This window comes from Centrocercus urophasianus, unplaced genomic scaffold (assembly GCF_019232065.1).
Source record: "Centrocercus urophasianus isolate 14NV4802_14NV808 unplaced genomic scaffold, USGS_Curo_1.0 seq_17, whole genome shotgun sequence".
Lineage (NCBI taxonomy): Eukaryota > Metazoa > Chordata > Aves > Galliformes > Phasianidae > Centrocercus > Centrocercus urophasianus.
This window is the reverse complement of record NW_024884722.1, coordinates 11,097,329-11,112,796: the sequence shown is the minus strand read 5'-3', so window position 1 is coordinate 11,112,796 and position 15,468 is coordinate 11,097,329. Positions and strand designations below refer to the sequence as shown.

The window sequence follows — 15,468 nt, the reverse complement described above, 5'->3', positions numbered from 1 at the left end:
CCCCGCCGCAACGCCTCCCCCGGCGGCCATTACGGCCCGCCTGCCGCCGTTGCTAGGAGACGCCCCGGCAGCGGCTCCGGCCCCGGGCAGGGCGCTCGCAGCCCGGCCCCGCCGGCACCATGGAGGAGGTGAGCCCCCAGCCTGGCTTTGGGCTGAGCAAGCGCTGTACAGCACAGCAGCCCTAGCTGCGTTAACTCCTTTCAATTTTAGCTTTTCCAGGCGGTATGGGCTAGTATACTTCCCGAGCCAAATGAAATAAATATTTGCTCTCGGATTTATTTACTTTCTGTTTTTTTGGAAGTGCTCAGCTTTCTGTTCTGGAAGGACAGCCTGGCAGGACAGCCCCGAGCTGCCTCCGAGGTGCAATCTCAAAGATGCACCTAGCCCGCAGATCCGGGCGTGCAGATGCTCGCGCTGGCCGTGTCCAAGCTTGAACAACGGCAGCAATGCTCCTGTGACAGGGCAGCGTCCTGAGGGCTGGTTCACCTCGCTTAGCAAATCCAGCTAATTTCCAAGAAGTGGCTGTTCCACCTCTGCTTGGTGTGGTTGTTTTCTGTTGAAGGCTGTAATGGAGGTTATTTTAATCTGTTTGTAAAAATATTGGTGGGATTTGGTGCGCGTAAATCGAGCTAGCAATGTTTGGCTTCATAATAGAGCTGCATCTGAAATTTCCCCTTCTAAAAGTTTAACAGAAGCACTTCCAGCAGGGGGTGGCTTTGCGTGCATCGCTGTTACCGGCGCTTTCTGACATGCTTATAGCCGGCACTGTTTGCTTAAGAAGAATAAACTAATCGTTCTTAACAGTGTAGGGAACTGGGAGGAATCGAGGCTAAAATGCTGGCTTACCTAAAAAGCCAGTGGATTATTTAAACGTGGTCACAATAGTATTTTCTAGACCATCTTTAGAGTAGCTGTGGTATTCAATTACAGGATCTCAGTGTTAAAGCACAAGTTACTTCAGTAAAATGAGGGGAGATCTATTTGAAGAACAGACTGAAATGTGCCCGTTACATGGCAACAAGAGAACTGTAATTACAGAAATTTGTGACTGGATTTCTAAGAGGTCGCACACTCTATATATTGCTGCTTTATATTTTGAGGTCAAGACCAAAATGTTTAGTTCCTCCCATTAATTGATTATCTGTCTCATTTCATTCAGGAAAAGTCTGCAAAACTGTACCTGGAAGAAAGTGCTTTTGAAGCACTGGAGAAAGACTTCCAAGAAGTCATCAATCTACTTAAGGGAGATAACACTCTGGAAAAATTTCGAACAGAATATGAAAAGCTCTATGCTGTTTTGAAGAAGTCTCATGAAAATGAGAAGCGACTCATGGAAAAATGCAGGCAGCTGAATGCTGAACTTGTGGTGAATTCCTCTAAAGTAGCTGCTCTCACAAAGCTCTCTAGGGACGATCGGGGAACTATAGCATCACTGAAGACGGTAAAGTTTTGAATAGAATTAAGTATGACATGAGATTGTTAATGAAAAACTTGGTAATAAAACTGTCTACAGGAACGCTTTATTTTATATAGAGATCTAAATGGGGGACCAAGTGTAGAGCTAGCATCTCCAGTTCCTCAACCTCTACTTTGCTACTGATTGCTTTGTTTCCTTAGCCTGGTATTTTTACTCATCTCAAATTCCGTATTTAATTGCATAGGTCTAGAACTAAGTTGACCTCGTTGGCTTTCTATTACTCAGTAGTACAAGTACTTCCATATCTGTAAAGCAGCATATCTATGTTTCCAACTTGCACAGCTTTTGAAACTGGGATCATTATTATTTTCAAAGTGCTGCTTGGATGTTAATTATTGCCAGAATATGAAAAATCTACTTACATGCTGAAATATGGATTGCAGATGTTTCATGGTGTTTCTGAAAAGGAATCCTATATAGCATTTCAATGTCACTTCACCAATTTACTCTAATGTGTTCTTTGTTATTATTGATTCGAATGCAGTCGAAGTGCTTGACTTGCTAAAGAGTAATCAATGTTTTTAGCCTTCTACTGAGGTTTGACTACCGTGGATCTAAAGCTGCCAAGTGATCAGTTAATAGTTTTTTTTTTTTTTCCTCCTGATTGTTTAAAAGCTTAGGTTGTGGTATCTAGATTTGCATTAATTTCTCAGTTAGTTGAGACGCCTACATGCCTTGCAATAAAGCGTTATTTCCTAAGAACAGGAGAGGCTGCGGTTGCCATTAAATGCTTCAAAATAGCGATTAAAATTCTTTATGGACTTATCTTGTTCCAGTAAAATAAATTCAGCGTAACAATAGGACATCTATTAGCATTGTAGAAATAGAAGTTATTTAACGTGAATTTTCTTATCCATAGTATTACAAAGAAAATAAACACTCAGCATAAATAGAACTAGCAGTGCTGTCATCCTGTGTCTGCAACTTGCTAGCCTGTGGCACTGCTCTTAACACCCTCAGGAAGGGGTAAAACCTCATAAGATTTTACTGCTTTTCATTGCTGCTAATCAAAATCTGAAAGGTGGCAGTCAGGAATTGTAATGATCCTTACCGCTATCTATTATGTGGCTATCTATGAGTGTGAACAGTAGCAAAGACAGTCCTTCAAGATGTTCCCAACCTGAGGCAACACTGTCTTGGTAATGTCATGAAACTGAAGAGTGGAAGAGTAGGGAAGAAATGAGAGCCTTTCCAATGTTAGCAGCTGATTTGAAGCTAAGGCAAGCTATGTTTTAACAATATCACATACTATTGGAGCAGCTAAGTGATTTTGTAGCGAGAAAGCAGCTTGACAATATGGTCATATTAGAAACAATGTGCAAAACACAGCATGTAACATGTAAATTCCAGTTGCATGCTATGGATCATGTAAACAGCACCAGTACTTTTCAGTTTGGATGTGAGAACTAGTCTTTCTCTTAAATGCTCAAGAATTATTTGGATGCTATTTAAGATATTCACATTATTTCATGGGATTTGACTGGCATTATTCTTCAAAACGAAGAATAACATGAAATATGAAGAGAAGTTCAGCTGTAGTATCTTATTATAGCTTTACTGACACTCAAAATCTTTCACAGGTGCTTAATGTGGGTGTCAAGAAAGGTTCAAGTACTCAAATAGCAAATATGATGTTCTGCAGCACTGAGTTAGACAAATAATCTGTTCCAGTGTTTCATTATTTACAAGTGATAAGAGAATCCCAGTGGGGTTGTTCCTGTAAGAATGGTATAGCTGCTTCAAATTAAGGTCCTCAATCTTGGTGACTTGATGGGTCATCAGGGTAACAGGTTTATAGGTTTGCTTTTGTGGGTTGTTGGTTCATATACAAATAAAGGTTTCAACCAAGCTGCAGAGGCAGAATTTTTCTCCATGTGGAGCCCAGTTGTAATCTGTAGGATTTGTTTAGGGTCAGGGGTTAACTGCACAAATCAATTGCTGGTAGGGCCCAGGTCAATAATAATCAATAGCTGTTACTGTCCGTTGGTTGTTCAGTGCTTTGTTTTGTAGTTTTAATAAACTGGACGTAATAGTCTGCTGTTTATTGTCGTGTCAGAGAAGATAAGGGCCAAGCTGAACCATGGGGAAGTACAGTTCTCTCTTTCACTGTTAGGGAAACTGATCTATAGGGGTGCACCAGAATGGGAATTTATAGGAGCTCATACTGCCTTGCTTTGAGTTACCAAGTGTTCAGATTTCAAGGGAATCAATCCAGTGTACTAAGGAAACATTTCATAAATTCTCAGATCACTGATGTGATCTTTGGGTATGTTTAAGGAAAATAAAATAAGGCAGTCACACTTCATGATTTCTGCTTCACATTTTTCAGGGTACTTATTATAAATGCAAACATCCAGCTTCCATCTTTAATTATACAACAAACTGCGTGTACCTACATTTGTACTGCATTATTCAGTGATTCTGATACACTCTACCTTCTTTCAGTTCCCCTCTCCACTGAGTAATAAATGTGATTATTTTTTTCACTTAAAGCGTCCGCCTTCAGAAATTTCTTCCTCTCTACTATTGAGTTTAAAGGAAGAGATACTGTTTGTTCTTTATTCGAAGTAAAATAAATCGTGAAGGAAACCATCATAATGGAGACCGGTTTTGCTGATGCTGAAGTCTGTAGCAATCTTTTTTTTTTTAATTTAGATTTTGCCTTTTCATGATGCCATTCTCTGTATGTGCTAGCCCTACTGATAAAAGTTGTTTCAACATACGTGAAGGGCAAGATGTAGTTCAAGAAGTTCAGCACAGGGTTTCCTGCAGTCACAGCCTGTCTGAATGGCCTCACTGACTTCAGGTGATTCCTTCTGTGGACTCTCACCGAAACAAAATGCAGTTTTGAGCCTAAGGACTTGCTCAAACCAGTAAGACCTCTCAAAGGGCTTATTGATATTTTTCACTAGTTCTGTCCCCCCAAAACTCCAATCATAATGATTTAATTACCCAATTTTAATCGCAGTTTAATCAGCCAGCAGGAAGCTTTGATTTAAGTAATCAGCTTTAATCTTATTTTCCATTTGCATTTTTCTAGAGAAAGATTGGTTGTCTCTTGCTGGCTGCCACATCTGAAAAGTATATTCACAGCTATATTTTGTTGTGGCTGTTTTGTTGTTTGTTTGTTTGTTTTTTGAAAGGCAAGATGATGTGCTATGTCTTTGTACGATTATTTCTGCCTAGCATGCATTTATTGAAATTTCATAATTTAATGTTTTTATGTAAGAGAATAATGAGTGAAAAATTTATTACCTATTGGATTATATCTAATAGTTTATGTGAGATCATTGCTGCATGGAAATTAGAACTCTAAATGTGTAAAACAAAAATTAACTTCAGTATTTGAAACTGTTCTAAATATGCTTGATACGTAACTAGAAAGCATTTTTCAAACTAGATTTTGAACTAAGTAATTCACAAAGTAATAAAAATACGGTTTGTTGATTATAATCTTCTTCAGAGTTTCAGAACAAGTAAAACCCACCATTTAACTCTTTATTATTAGTCTGGAAAGGAAAAAAAGCCATAGGACAAACGTTCCTGATCTTTAAGCTCCATCTGGTTTCTCCACTTTCAATATGCTGAACTAATTGAATAGCTAACATGAAAGCATATTCTCCCTCTAGCTTGAAGAGGCTGCAGATGTTATATTCTGTGTTAGGTTTTCAGCAGATTCTGGTAGTCTGCTATTTCTGCTGCATCAATGACTTGACATTTTTAATTGAGGCTGTAAACAGCTTAGCACTACATCTATTCAATTTGAAAGAGCTCAATACATACATTGACCATGCACCATAACATAGCTTGTCATTATTTCTAACTTCGTGTTAAATAGGTTTATTTTTAGAACCAGGGATATTAATTCAAATAAGGAATGGCTGTAAAAAAAAAAAAAAAATCATCATCATCATATAAATTATTAATCTTCAAGTTGACATAGAATGACTTGGGTTGGAAGGGGCCTCAAAGATCATCTAGTTCCAGTTGCCATGGGCAGGGTTGCCAACTATTAAATCAGACTGAGCAGGAGCTCATCAGGTCTGGCCCTGGATACCTCCAGAGGTGGAACAACCACAATTTATCTGGGCAGTCATCTAATATTAGTTGTGGAGGTATTCCGAATTTTTTTCACTGTTACATTTTTGTATGATACAAGTAGAAATTGAAAGGGGTGTTATTTCCTGATGGACTTGTGCTTGTATCTGACCCTGCTCAGGGAGGTCCTAAAGGCAATACAGAGTTGCAGAGCCACACTTGAAATCTACATCCATTAAAGCCCATGAAGTTAAACACCCTGTCAGCAGCCAGGAGAGAAAAGAACATGAGAGACCAGACAGCATGCTGTGATTTGCAGTTCAGAAACTTCTAGGGTTAAAAGTACTATCTTTGTTGGGAATATTTCTCCCATTGATATGTCCATACGCTTTCTGATTCAGTACAAGTTTTAGGATAGAATTTCAGAACTACTCAGAGCATGGTTTGAACCTAGCAAGGAATAAGCCTGCTATGTGATTCTTAAGGATCTTTTTCAAGGGGGGGAAATGCAGAGGAAGTTAGCAAATGAGAGTTTGCTTAATTTTCTATACCTGCTTGAAGATGTCAAACCATGGGGTTGTGAGCTTGGCTTTCAAATAATTCTATGTGTTGAAATTTGGCATGAGAATTGTGGCTCATCTAAACGTGTAGTTTAAGCCAAAATGCAGTAGGTCAGCACAGATGCAAAGGAACAAAGAGGTAGCAAGGCCAAGAGTAACATCTCTTTTTACCCCTCTGAGAAATAGTAATCTGGTTGTTCCTTGTTGTAACAGCTCATAAGATTTTTAGAGAATTAAGTGAGCTATTAGAGTGCAAGGGAATTTTGTAGGCACTGAGTTTTCAGTAAATGTTTAGACATTTACTGAGTTACAGAACCAAAACCTCCAAGAGTTATATTTGATAATATCCCAATCTTTGTGTTAAGAGCGTCTGTGGTGTGAACTGACATTGTCTGAGTGGCTGAAAATGCCCCCATTCTAGTGAAAAGACAACTGGTGAAGGAAACTTGTGAATCTGAGCATGAAAAGGCATGAAAATCTGGTTTCTTAATTCACCAGAATGCAAGGCAATTTTTAATTTGTTGTTCCCTTTCAACCCAATTTAATTTCCGTCAATGTTTTCTGTTTGTTTTTTCAAGGAGATTGAAAAAGCCTGGAAAATGGTGGATGCAGCCTATGAAAAGGAACAGAAAGCAAAGGAAACAATTCATTCACTACAGGAGGAAATAGCACGCCTAACTAATTCAGTGGAGCAGGGATCTGGACTGTCCTCCAGTCAGGAATACAAGTAAATTTTCCACCAAAAAACAAGTGCCTGATCTAATTTTCTATTATTCTACACCTTGTTTAGCCGCTACTGTATACTAGAAGGTCACTGGAAATCGGAGACAGAGATTTTTTCTCCATTTCAGTTTTCTCATGAGTGCACATGTATTCGTCCACGTATTTGTGCAGTGAACGACTACAGAATCAGGCTGTTAGTGAGTTCATTGAGCATTGAATTAAGCTGAGAAAACAAAAAACAGTACTGTGCACTTTCTCGGTAATGGTCCCAGTGTTTTATCTGACGAGCATTTCGATATACCCTGTCTTTCAGAGTGGGAATCAGCCAAGTATTTAACTTACAATGGCAGTAGGGCCCAATAGGTAAGAAAAGGAAGCAGGAGACTTCTGTTCCTAGCTTTGTTATAAAGCATTATCATTGGCTGTATATATTCACACATTTAATTTTTTATTCTGTTGAACAATGCAGCCACTAGCATCGAGTGACCTAATCTCAGGTGGAGCCTCTGGCTGCTACAACATACAAATAATTGTGATCCTGAGGATCCGTCGATTTTAAATGCCCTCCAAAAGCTCTCTTTATAGTCAGGTCCTCAGGTTGTTCTTATGCTTTAACATTAACTATAAACTCAAAGATGCAATAGAGTATATTGACCCTTAGGATCTGTGTACCTTCTGTTGAGATTGCTGATGGCTGAATCAGCTAATTCTGAATTGCTATATTCACACTGTGTAAAGGTTTTTATATTATGTGCTCTGGATATGCATGGGGCATGCTCATTTTTTGATGTTTCCAACTCTTCTGTATGTGAGGAAGGGATAAAACAAGAGAAGGATTTATTGGACTTGTGTTGATGGTGACTCTTAAATGATCACAGTAGGTAAAGCCTAAAATTTGATAGACCAGAGGAATATTAATCAAAGAAGAGTTTAAAATGAAACAAACTTTCAAGCTATTCTTTTTCACTGAAGATCTTGTTCTGGTGTAGGAGGAGGAACAGAAAGGGCCTCTGCCACTGCTTACCTATTGTTTCCTTACTTCCAGTATCAGTGAATTGATAAAATACAAAGAAGAGATAACAAAGGAGCGAGACCAGCTCTTGTCAGAGGTTGTGGAGTTACGTCAAAGTCTAATTCAAGCCACAGAGCAGCAGCAGGATGCAGAGAGGGCAAAGAATGAGGCAGATGAAGCTGTTTTGCAGGTCTGTAAAGCTCACCAGGTGATGATTTTAGGCTCTGTCCTAAACGATTCTCCACTGCTGCAATTGATCTCAGTTGACTAATATACTACTGCTTATTCTTCCACATCTAGACCCTTTTCAGGAATGCTCAGAAAAGAATCTGTTGTGAATTTTTTTACTTTTCTCTATTTCTTGGCTATGTCCTTGGAAAAATGTATTGTCATGTACCAGCAACTTCCACAGCTCCCCAGTAGCCTGATTTGAACCAGAGTTCCTCTGCCAATGTCATAGTTATCCTTCATACTGGCAATTCTTCTTTGGTCTGTTTGTTTCTTTTCTGCACTGTAAATCCCTGTGCTTCTGAAGAGCAACTTAGAACACTGACCTGGAATTTTGATCCTTGTTCACTTTCTGTTGATTGTGATTGTTGTATGATGCCATGCAATTATTTTTAAGAGTGTACCAAATTCTGACTTAATAGCCGATTAGGCTCTTTCCTCCTGCACTGCTTCTGGAAAGCTTTTTCAAAACCTCACTTTTTCTAATGGTTAAAAACTTTATGACACTGACTTCTACCTGCTGATTTTGAGCTTAAATAATTGTTCGCTTCACTGGTGTCTGTACAGAGCACTCATGTTCTATCTCTGCTTTTCTTTGTCTGCTCTGTAAGTGAGGCTTTCTATTTTTCTGAACATCTGAATAGACAGGCCTCTTTATTGAGCTATATGTATAGCTTTCTTTAAATGCATATAGCAGCTAGTGATACAGGAAACAGAGGATCAATAGGATACCCACTGGATGGAGAGAAAGTAGATCAGAAAAGCTGCTTCAACATACGAAAATACGACAGTGAAGAATAAAGGAATGTAAAGAAAAACATAAATAAGGACTGGAGCAAGATAGGAGAGAAGAACACTCAAAGAATAAAGAAGAGAAGGAAGCAGCGTTTAGCTTGCAGTTTTTATTAATCACAAATAGGAAAGGGTTGATGTGCCTGTGTTCCTGCACAGTATTATTTTCTGTTTCTAAAGCACTTAATTGGGAATGTAATACAAGAGAATGTAAGTATTTGTTTTTCTGTCAGCACTGAGAGAAAAGAAAGAAGTGAAGCTCCCGTCAAATCTTACTGAATCTTGCCACCTTTAATCTTTTGGTACCTACTTCATCAGCCCTTTAATTTTTGGGATTGTTACAGTGCATAGAACTACCTTGCATTCTTCCGAAACAAAATCATTTTCCACTTCAGACTGCTTAAATAACAATGGTTTGGTTTTTTGTTTTTTTTGTTTTTTGAAGAACCTGTTGAAGGCTCTGGCAGTTCTGCCAACTTTTCATTTCTGCCCTGATAGGGAGAAGAATCAGTAAGTGAAGAGCATCTTCCAACTGCTGGTCTCTGTCTGAACTGGACTTTTCCACATGGATCAACCTCCTATAGATATTCTCTGGTGCTTCTGCTCCATCACATTTTTGTGGACAGAGAGAGCAGAAGTCACAAGGACATTATCAAATGTGAGAGAGAATTTCTTTCAAAGTTTCTGCTGAGGAGTACTGAGAGCAGAAATATTGAGAGTAATTGTGAATAACTGCTTGAACACCTTTGTCTTTTCTGTATCAGTATAAGTGTTTCTGCTGGTGCGGTAGAAAAAAAAAAACAAACAAAAATCCTTGCAATATAGCATTAAATCCAAGTTTGTTTTAACCCTGCGTTCAAAAAATACCACTTTACTAATAACTTGTAACAGAAAATACATTTGTGCCGCTACATCTCCAGAGGAATGCTCTGTGTATCTGAGCTCTACTGGACCCTCCTCCACGGATGATCTGGACAGTGCTTAACAACTTCTTACGATCAGTAAATAGGTTACCTACTACAGGATTTCTAGTCTGCTATTAGATAACAGTTACTTCTCAGATCTGTGCAGTAGTGGATGCAGTAGAATAGAAGCCATTGTTCTTAACATTAAGCATGAGAGGTGAGAGGCCTTTTATGCCTAATTAAAAGGCAGTGGAACTTAATTTTTTGTTTTCTTTATTATTACAGCTTCAGCAAGAAATCCAAATGCGTAACAATGAGGTATCACGAGAAGCTCGGAAGAAAGAAAAAATGGAAAAGGATCTGAAAAATCTTCAAGCTGAAATAGTTAATAAGCAGTCTGAGATCAAGAATTTACAGCAACGTGTACAAAAGAACAAAGAGGAACAACTGAAAATGGAACAAAATCTGAAAGAGCAGAAGGTATGGCATTGGCGTGCTTTTCATCTGGTCTAAAGTTAGAGTCAAATTTCGAAATAAGAAGAAATTTGATCTTCCTGAAAGGAAATGGAGGGAGATTATTTGAAGTCAATAAATTCTATTTATTATTTATTTTAATATAATTTTAAAAACTAACAAATATTTGAAGGCAGATGACAGTTTTCAGATAAAGTTTTGCCCAGAAATCAGTAATGAAGCACAGTGGTGTAATTAGAGATCATCTCATCCTGAAAAGATGATAGTGAATGAGACAGAGTCTGTGAAGCACAGATGAACTAATGATAGTAACGGAGATTGCTGAGTTGCACTTCTGGCACATATTGCCCCTTTTGCCACTGATTGAATGTAGTGGCATGGGTAAAGCCATTTTAAGTCTGATCCCTTTTTTTCTTCTCTGTCACAATAATTTTCACCTACCTCTCAAGCTTGTGGAAGTGTTCCTGTCAAAGGGCAGAGAATTGTCTTCGTAAACCTTTTTGATTGATGTTCCCCTTTCTGTTTCCAAAAACTTTATCTGGAAATGTACTAACATGGTGTTCTGTAAGTGTTTGAATTTTCAGGTTTTCAGTCCATTTCCCCTGACTTTGAGAAACTCTCAGAGAAGCAATTTCAGTAAATGGCAGGAGAGATCTCATCACTGTATAACAGTCCACCTCAAGGGAAACTTTCTTGGGAGTTGTTGTGTATGTAGTAAATTTATGGGTTTTATAGCTTTTTCTTCCCTTTGGGTCTCTGAATTGGTGAGGGTAGAAGTTTGTGAATTTTTTTTTTTCCAATGTATACTCTTAGTAAAATACTTAGCAAAAAGAGATAAGGAAAACATGATTATTTCTCTGAATATACACTTGTTTGTTTATCTGAATTTCTCCTCCTTACAAGAAGGATAGTGAGTTGCTCAAGAGGTATGTGCAGAGATGAGCAACAAAGCTGATGAAATAATGAGAAAAGAAATGCTATGAGAAGCAGCTAAGGAAAATAGAGTAGTTTAGTCCAGAGATAAGGAGCTGAGGGGAGACCTCATCACTCTCTACAACTGTCATAGAGGAGACTGCACTAAGAAGGTTGTCACCTTTTCTCAGGTGACAGGTGGTAGGATGCAAAGAAACAGGCTCAAGTTTTGGTAGGAAAGGTTTAGACTGGATTTTAGGAATAATTTGTCCGTGGAGAATATAGTCAGGTGAACACCCTTCACTAGTGGTATTTAATTTGTATTTATTTATATTACTATATATCACATACCACATATATACTAGTGGTACTTAGTTATATTTATCTATATGGAAACAGCAATAAGAGATGTAGTTTAGAGGTGAACTTGGTATGTCAAGTTGGTGGTTGAACTTGATGATCTCTTAAGATCTTTTCCAATCTAAATTACTTTATGACTGTCCAAATATCACCAAGTAGTTCTTGAGGGCATCTTCACAATCTGCCAAGATATGCTGTTTTTAATCAGGATGTCTGTGAATCGAGGTTTTGCAGTATTCTTTGTCTTCCTTTCTATAGCTTCTTTTGGGCTTTCTAAATGCTTACTTTAGGAGCATTCAGTTGTCCAAACTGTCCTAGAAACTGAAAGTTCCCATAAAGTGCCATGCCTAGGCTAATTAACCAGGCTGCTGCACTGTTTTGATTGCCTGTCATAGCTTGAAGTTGTCTCTGGAATCACTGCATTGTACTTCACAAAAAAATTCTGTTCAAACATAGGGTAATCTAGAGTTCAGTTAGAGATCTGTAAGAGGAGATGATTCAAATATTGCCACACAATAAGGTTATTTTTTATCAACTGAACTGTAGTTGGCTATGATGCCTGCTCTTGCTCCACTCTAATTTATAATCTGTTATTGCTTGAATGACAGTGAAGTTAGTTTGGTACAGCAGCTGTAGGCTTCACTCCACCCATGACCAAGTCTGAACAAAGAATACTCAGAAACAGTGTAATCCTGACATTCATAACATAAGCTGTTTTCATGTTGTCTTCTTTTCACATGTATTTAGAAGAGTGATATCCTGCTCCTCTTATTTTTTTTTAATAGGATAGTATGTATTGACTTCATTGGTTTACTGCACGTAAATACTTGAAGTGTGAAATATGATGGTCATTATTTCCTCACTTAAGGAGTAATGATTGTTACAGGAAGTCTCATCAAGCAGAAAAAAACACTGGTGGATCCAATATTGATGTATGTGTACACCATACAAACCATGAAACTGCTGTTCTGAGCTTTTGACTGAAGACAAATTAGAGAAGAAAATGGTTGGGTCCTGGTCTCAGCAAATCATGTACCCAGATAAATGCTATTGGCATATTAATGTAGAATTTGCTCACTAAGAGACAGAGCTCCCTTGCCCTCTACTGATTGAAGTCATTTGAATTGCATACTGATTTTCAGTAATTATATGTACCAAGTGATTGTGTTGCGTGATGCTTGCCAAATGCCTAATGTGAATTAAAATATTTATCCACCACCTGAGAGAGACCTGCTAAGCTTCCAGAAAAAATGACACTGGCTGTGTTATTCATTAGAAATTATCATTTCATATGAACATTTCTCATATTTCATATTAGTAGTTTCATCAGCAATGAAGAGTGGATTGTAAGCAGACAACAATCTGCAGCAGCTTTTATCTCCTGGGAAGACGGAATGTTCTGTCTTCATGTATATGTGTATATTGTAATCAGATTAAGAAGAACTAATAGGATTGTTCCTTAATCTGTCAGATGTTGAATGAAAGAACTGGTAAGGAACTTGAGCAACTTCAGATGAGAAATAAGAAGCTTGTGCAAGAGAGTGAGCAGCACAGTGTGATGTTTCAAGGAGTAGTGCAGGATATTCACAAAAAGTCAATGGAACTGAAAGTAAGTACCAGAAGGTGTGTGCATCCTGTCAGATATGCAGTTTGCTCACAAAGTAATGCCTCCTATTTATTTCCATGGAAACTGCAGCAGATACAAAGAGCACAGTAACACTATTTGATGGAGCAAATTCTCAGCTACAAAACACTATTTTTCAGCATAGTCAGCATCATTAGCTGTGCATTTTTGCCAGTGATGAACAAAAGCTTATGTGCCTCTCTTGTAAATATCTGCACCAATGGAGATGACTGACTGTCACCGCTACTGAAATGCATCACCCACTACATCACTGTGCTCACATCCACTGCTTGATTTCCATAAACCTCCATAAACAAAAGCAAGCTTTGAACATCACTAGATCCCATTTTTTTCTACATGGTGGAATTCAGTAACACACCTTTGCTTCATCTGCGCTTCCATGTCAGATCCATTTTTTCAGTCTGCCCTTCTGCTGCCATCTGTCACGTGACAACAAAATGTAATGGAATATTGGTGGGAAGGTTCAGCCTCTATTGCCATATAACCAGCATCTGCCTCTAATGTCATGGGCCAACATAATAAAATAGGAAGCATTACTTTGAGAGCTGTGCTTGTATTTCTCTCTGACTGTGGTCATGCTACTTGAAACTTTATATTGTTAAAAAGTTGTTTTATACTACACAGAAGCAGATGAGTTTCAGTAGAGGAAAGATTAGATGATTCCTGCGTATGATTTTTGAGCTATGTTGAGAGAATTTGCAGGATAGAATAATTTCTAAGCATTAGGTATTGTCACTTCGTCTACCATATCTTGCATTTTGTATCATCACTGGGGTTAAAATACTGAACATAGGAACACTGAGTGCATCTAATATGGTGTTGGGAATCTGAACTGTGAAAGAATTCGTAGTTCTCCTGATTGTCTGGAAGAACTGAGAAGGTTCATATCCTGCCAGGAGATACACCATGCCTACCAGGATTTATCATCTTACATAACAAATACCTGCGGTTCTGTATGGAACACAGTCTATGATGGCTGTAAAAACCAGCAGTGAAATTATATTGAGGAAGTCATATTTAATTCTTAAAAGAAAACAGACAAATTTCTGTTGTGGTAAACGGTTTTCATTCTTGGTAACTCATTCCTTAATTTTCATTTAGCAGTGTTTTAATTATTTTCTCTTCTGACTGTAGAGCAAATGAGATAAATTTTCTCTCTAAAAGCAATGGATTATAGAAAGAATGGGGATACCAAATACCTGCCATACCATTGAACCGCACTAGAGATCTTTCTCTTCACAATCACTGCCTCTTCAAGGAAAATCAGAGCTGCCCATATTTAATCTGTAAGACTGTGTAGTACTGCTTGAGGTTTGTGTACGGGGGTTTTCTTGTGGATTATCTTCAGCTTTAGAGCATGAGACTTGATTATCATTTTCCTTCCCTTAACTTTAAATTGGTTGTTGTTTTTTTTTTAATATTGTTCAATTATTTACTGATCATCTTCTAGGTGACCCACAACACTTAAACCTTTGCTCGCTGGTGCACTGGATTTCTTAGAACAAGTATGTACCAAGTACAGAGAGATTTCTTTCTGTGGTTGCTTTCATTTTCCCTCCTTGTTGGTTTCTATAGGCCAGAGATGATGAATTGACTCAAATGCACATTGAAATTTCAAAGATGAATAAAGTAAGAGATGTTCTCCAGGGTAAGTTACGTGCTGCAGAGGAAAAGAAAGTTGCTGCAGGACATGAGAAAGAGACCCTAAAAAGTCAAATATCCGGTCTAGAGAGAGGTAGGTGCCTTAATCTGATGAATGGATCTGTCCTCTGATTCACCACTTGTTCATTCAAGGTGCATCTTTGCAGAATCATGCTCTTGGTATGATACTGTACAAATGACAGTTGAAATGATTTTTATAAAACTTTTTCAGGTTTTTCACATTGCAGCGTGTATGGGTTGCAGATACAGAAGATTTTACTGAACTTTGTGATGTGCAAATCTGTGCTATGTCATAAGGATTGTTGCCCCCAGTGTATGTTTATTGCTCCTGCTCTGGCCAGGTGGAAAAGGGTTGGAAATTACTGAAAACAGACACGGATAAGACACTATTTTTCTTCTCTGATTCTGCTGGATTCTACTGAATAGTAACAGGATGGAAAAAAAAAGATACTTGCAGGCAAGCTGGTAAATTTAGTTATGGTATATTTGGGGCTTCAGTTGGTCAGCAGATGTACTAAAGCTGTACAGGTAATGGCTTTTACTTGCTAGCAGGTCTGCAATATTTTGAGAAAGATCTTTCAAATGTACATTTTGGAAGAAAATTCCTTGGGTATAGTAAAAGATGTTTTTAAAGGGCAACTAAATTTCAAAGTAAAATGTTTTGAAATAAACACTTTTCA

General features: G+C 38.1%; 1 protein-coding gene across 1 annotated transcript in view; it reads left to right on the top strand.

Moving 5' to 3' along the window:
• The window catches only part of CFAP58 (cilia and flagella associated protein 58), a 63,868-nt gene that overhangs the window by 7,280 nt on the left and 41,120 nt on the right, over window positions 1–15,468 (top strand). The window contains exons 2-7 of the mRNA XM_042818207.1: window positions 1,160–1,441; window positions 6,654–6,802; window positions 7,844–8,000; window positions 10,021–10,215; window positions 12,953–13,090; window positions 14,702–14,861. Coding sequence (XP_042674141.1) covers window positions 1,160–1,441; window positions 6,654–6,802; window positions 7,844–8,000; window positions 10,021–10,215; window positions 12,953–13,090; window positions 14,702–14,861 — 1,081 coding nt within the window. The remainder of the gene's footprint in view (window positions 1–1,159; window positions 1,442–6,653; window positions 6,803–7,843; window positions 8,001–10,020; window positions 10,216–12,952; window positions 13,091–14,701; window positions 14,862–15,468) is intronic.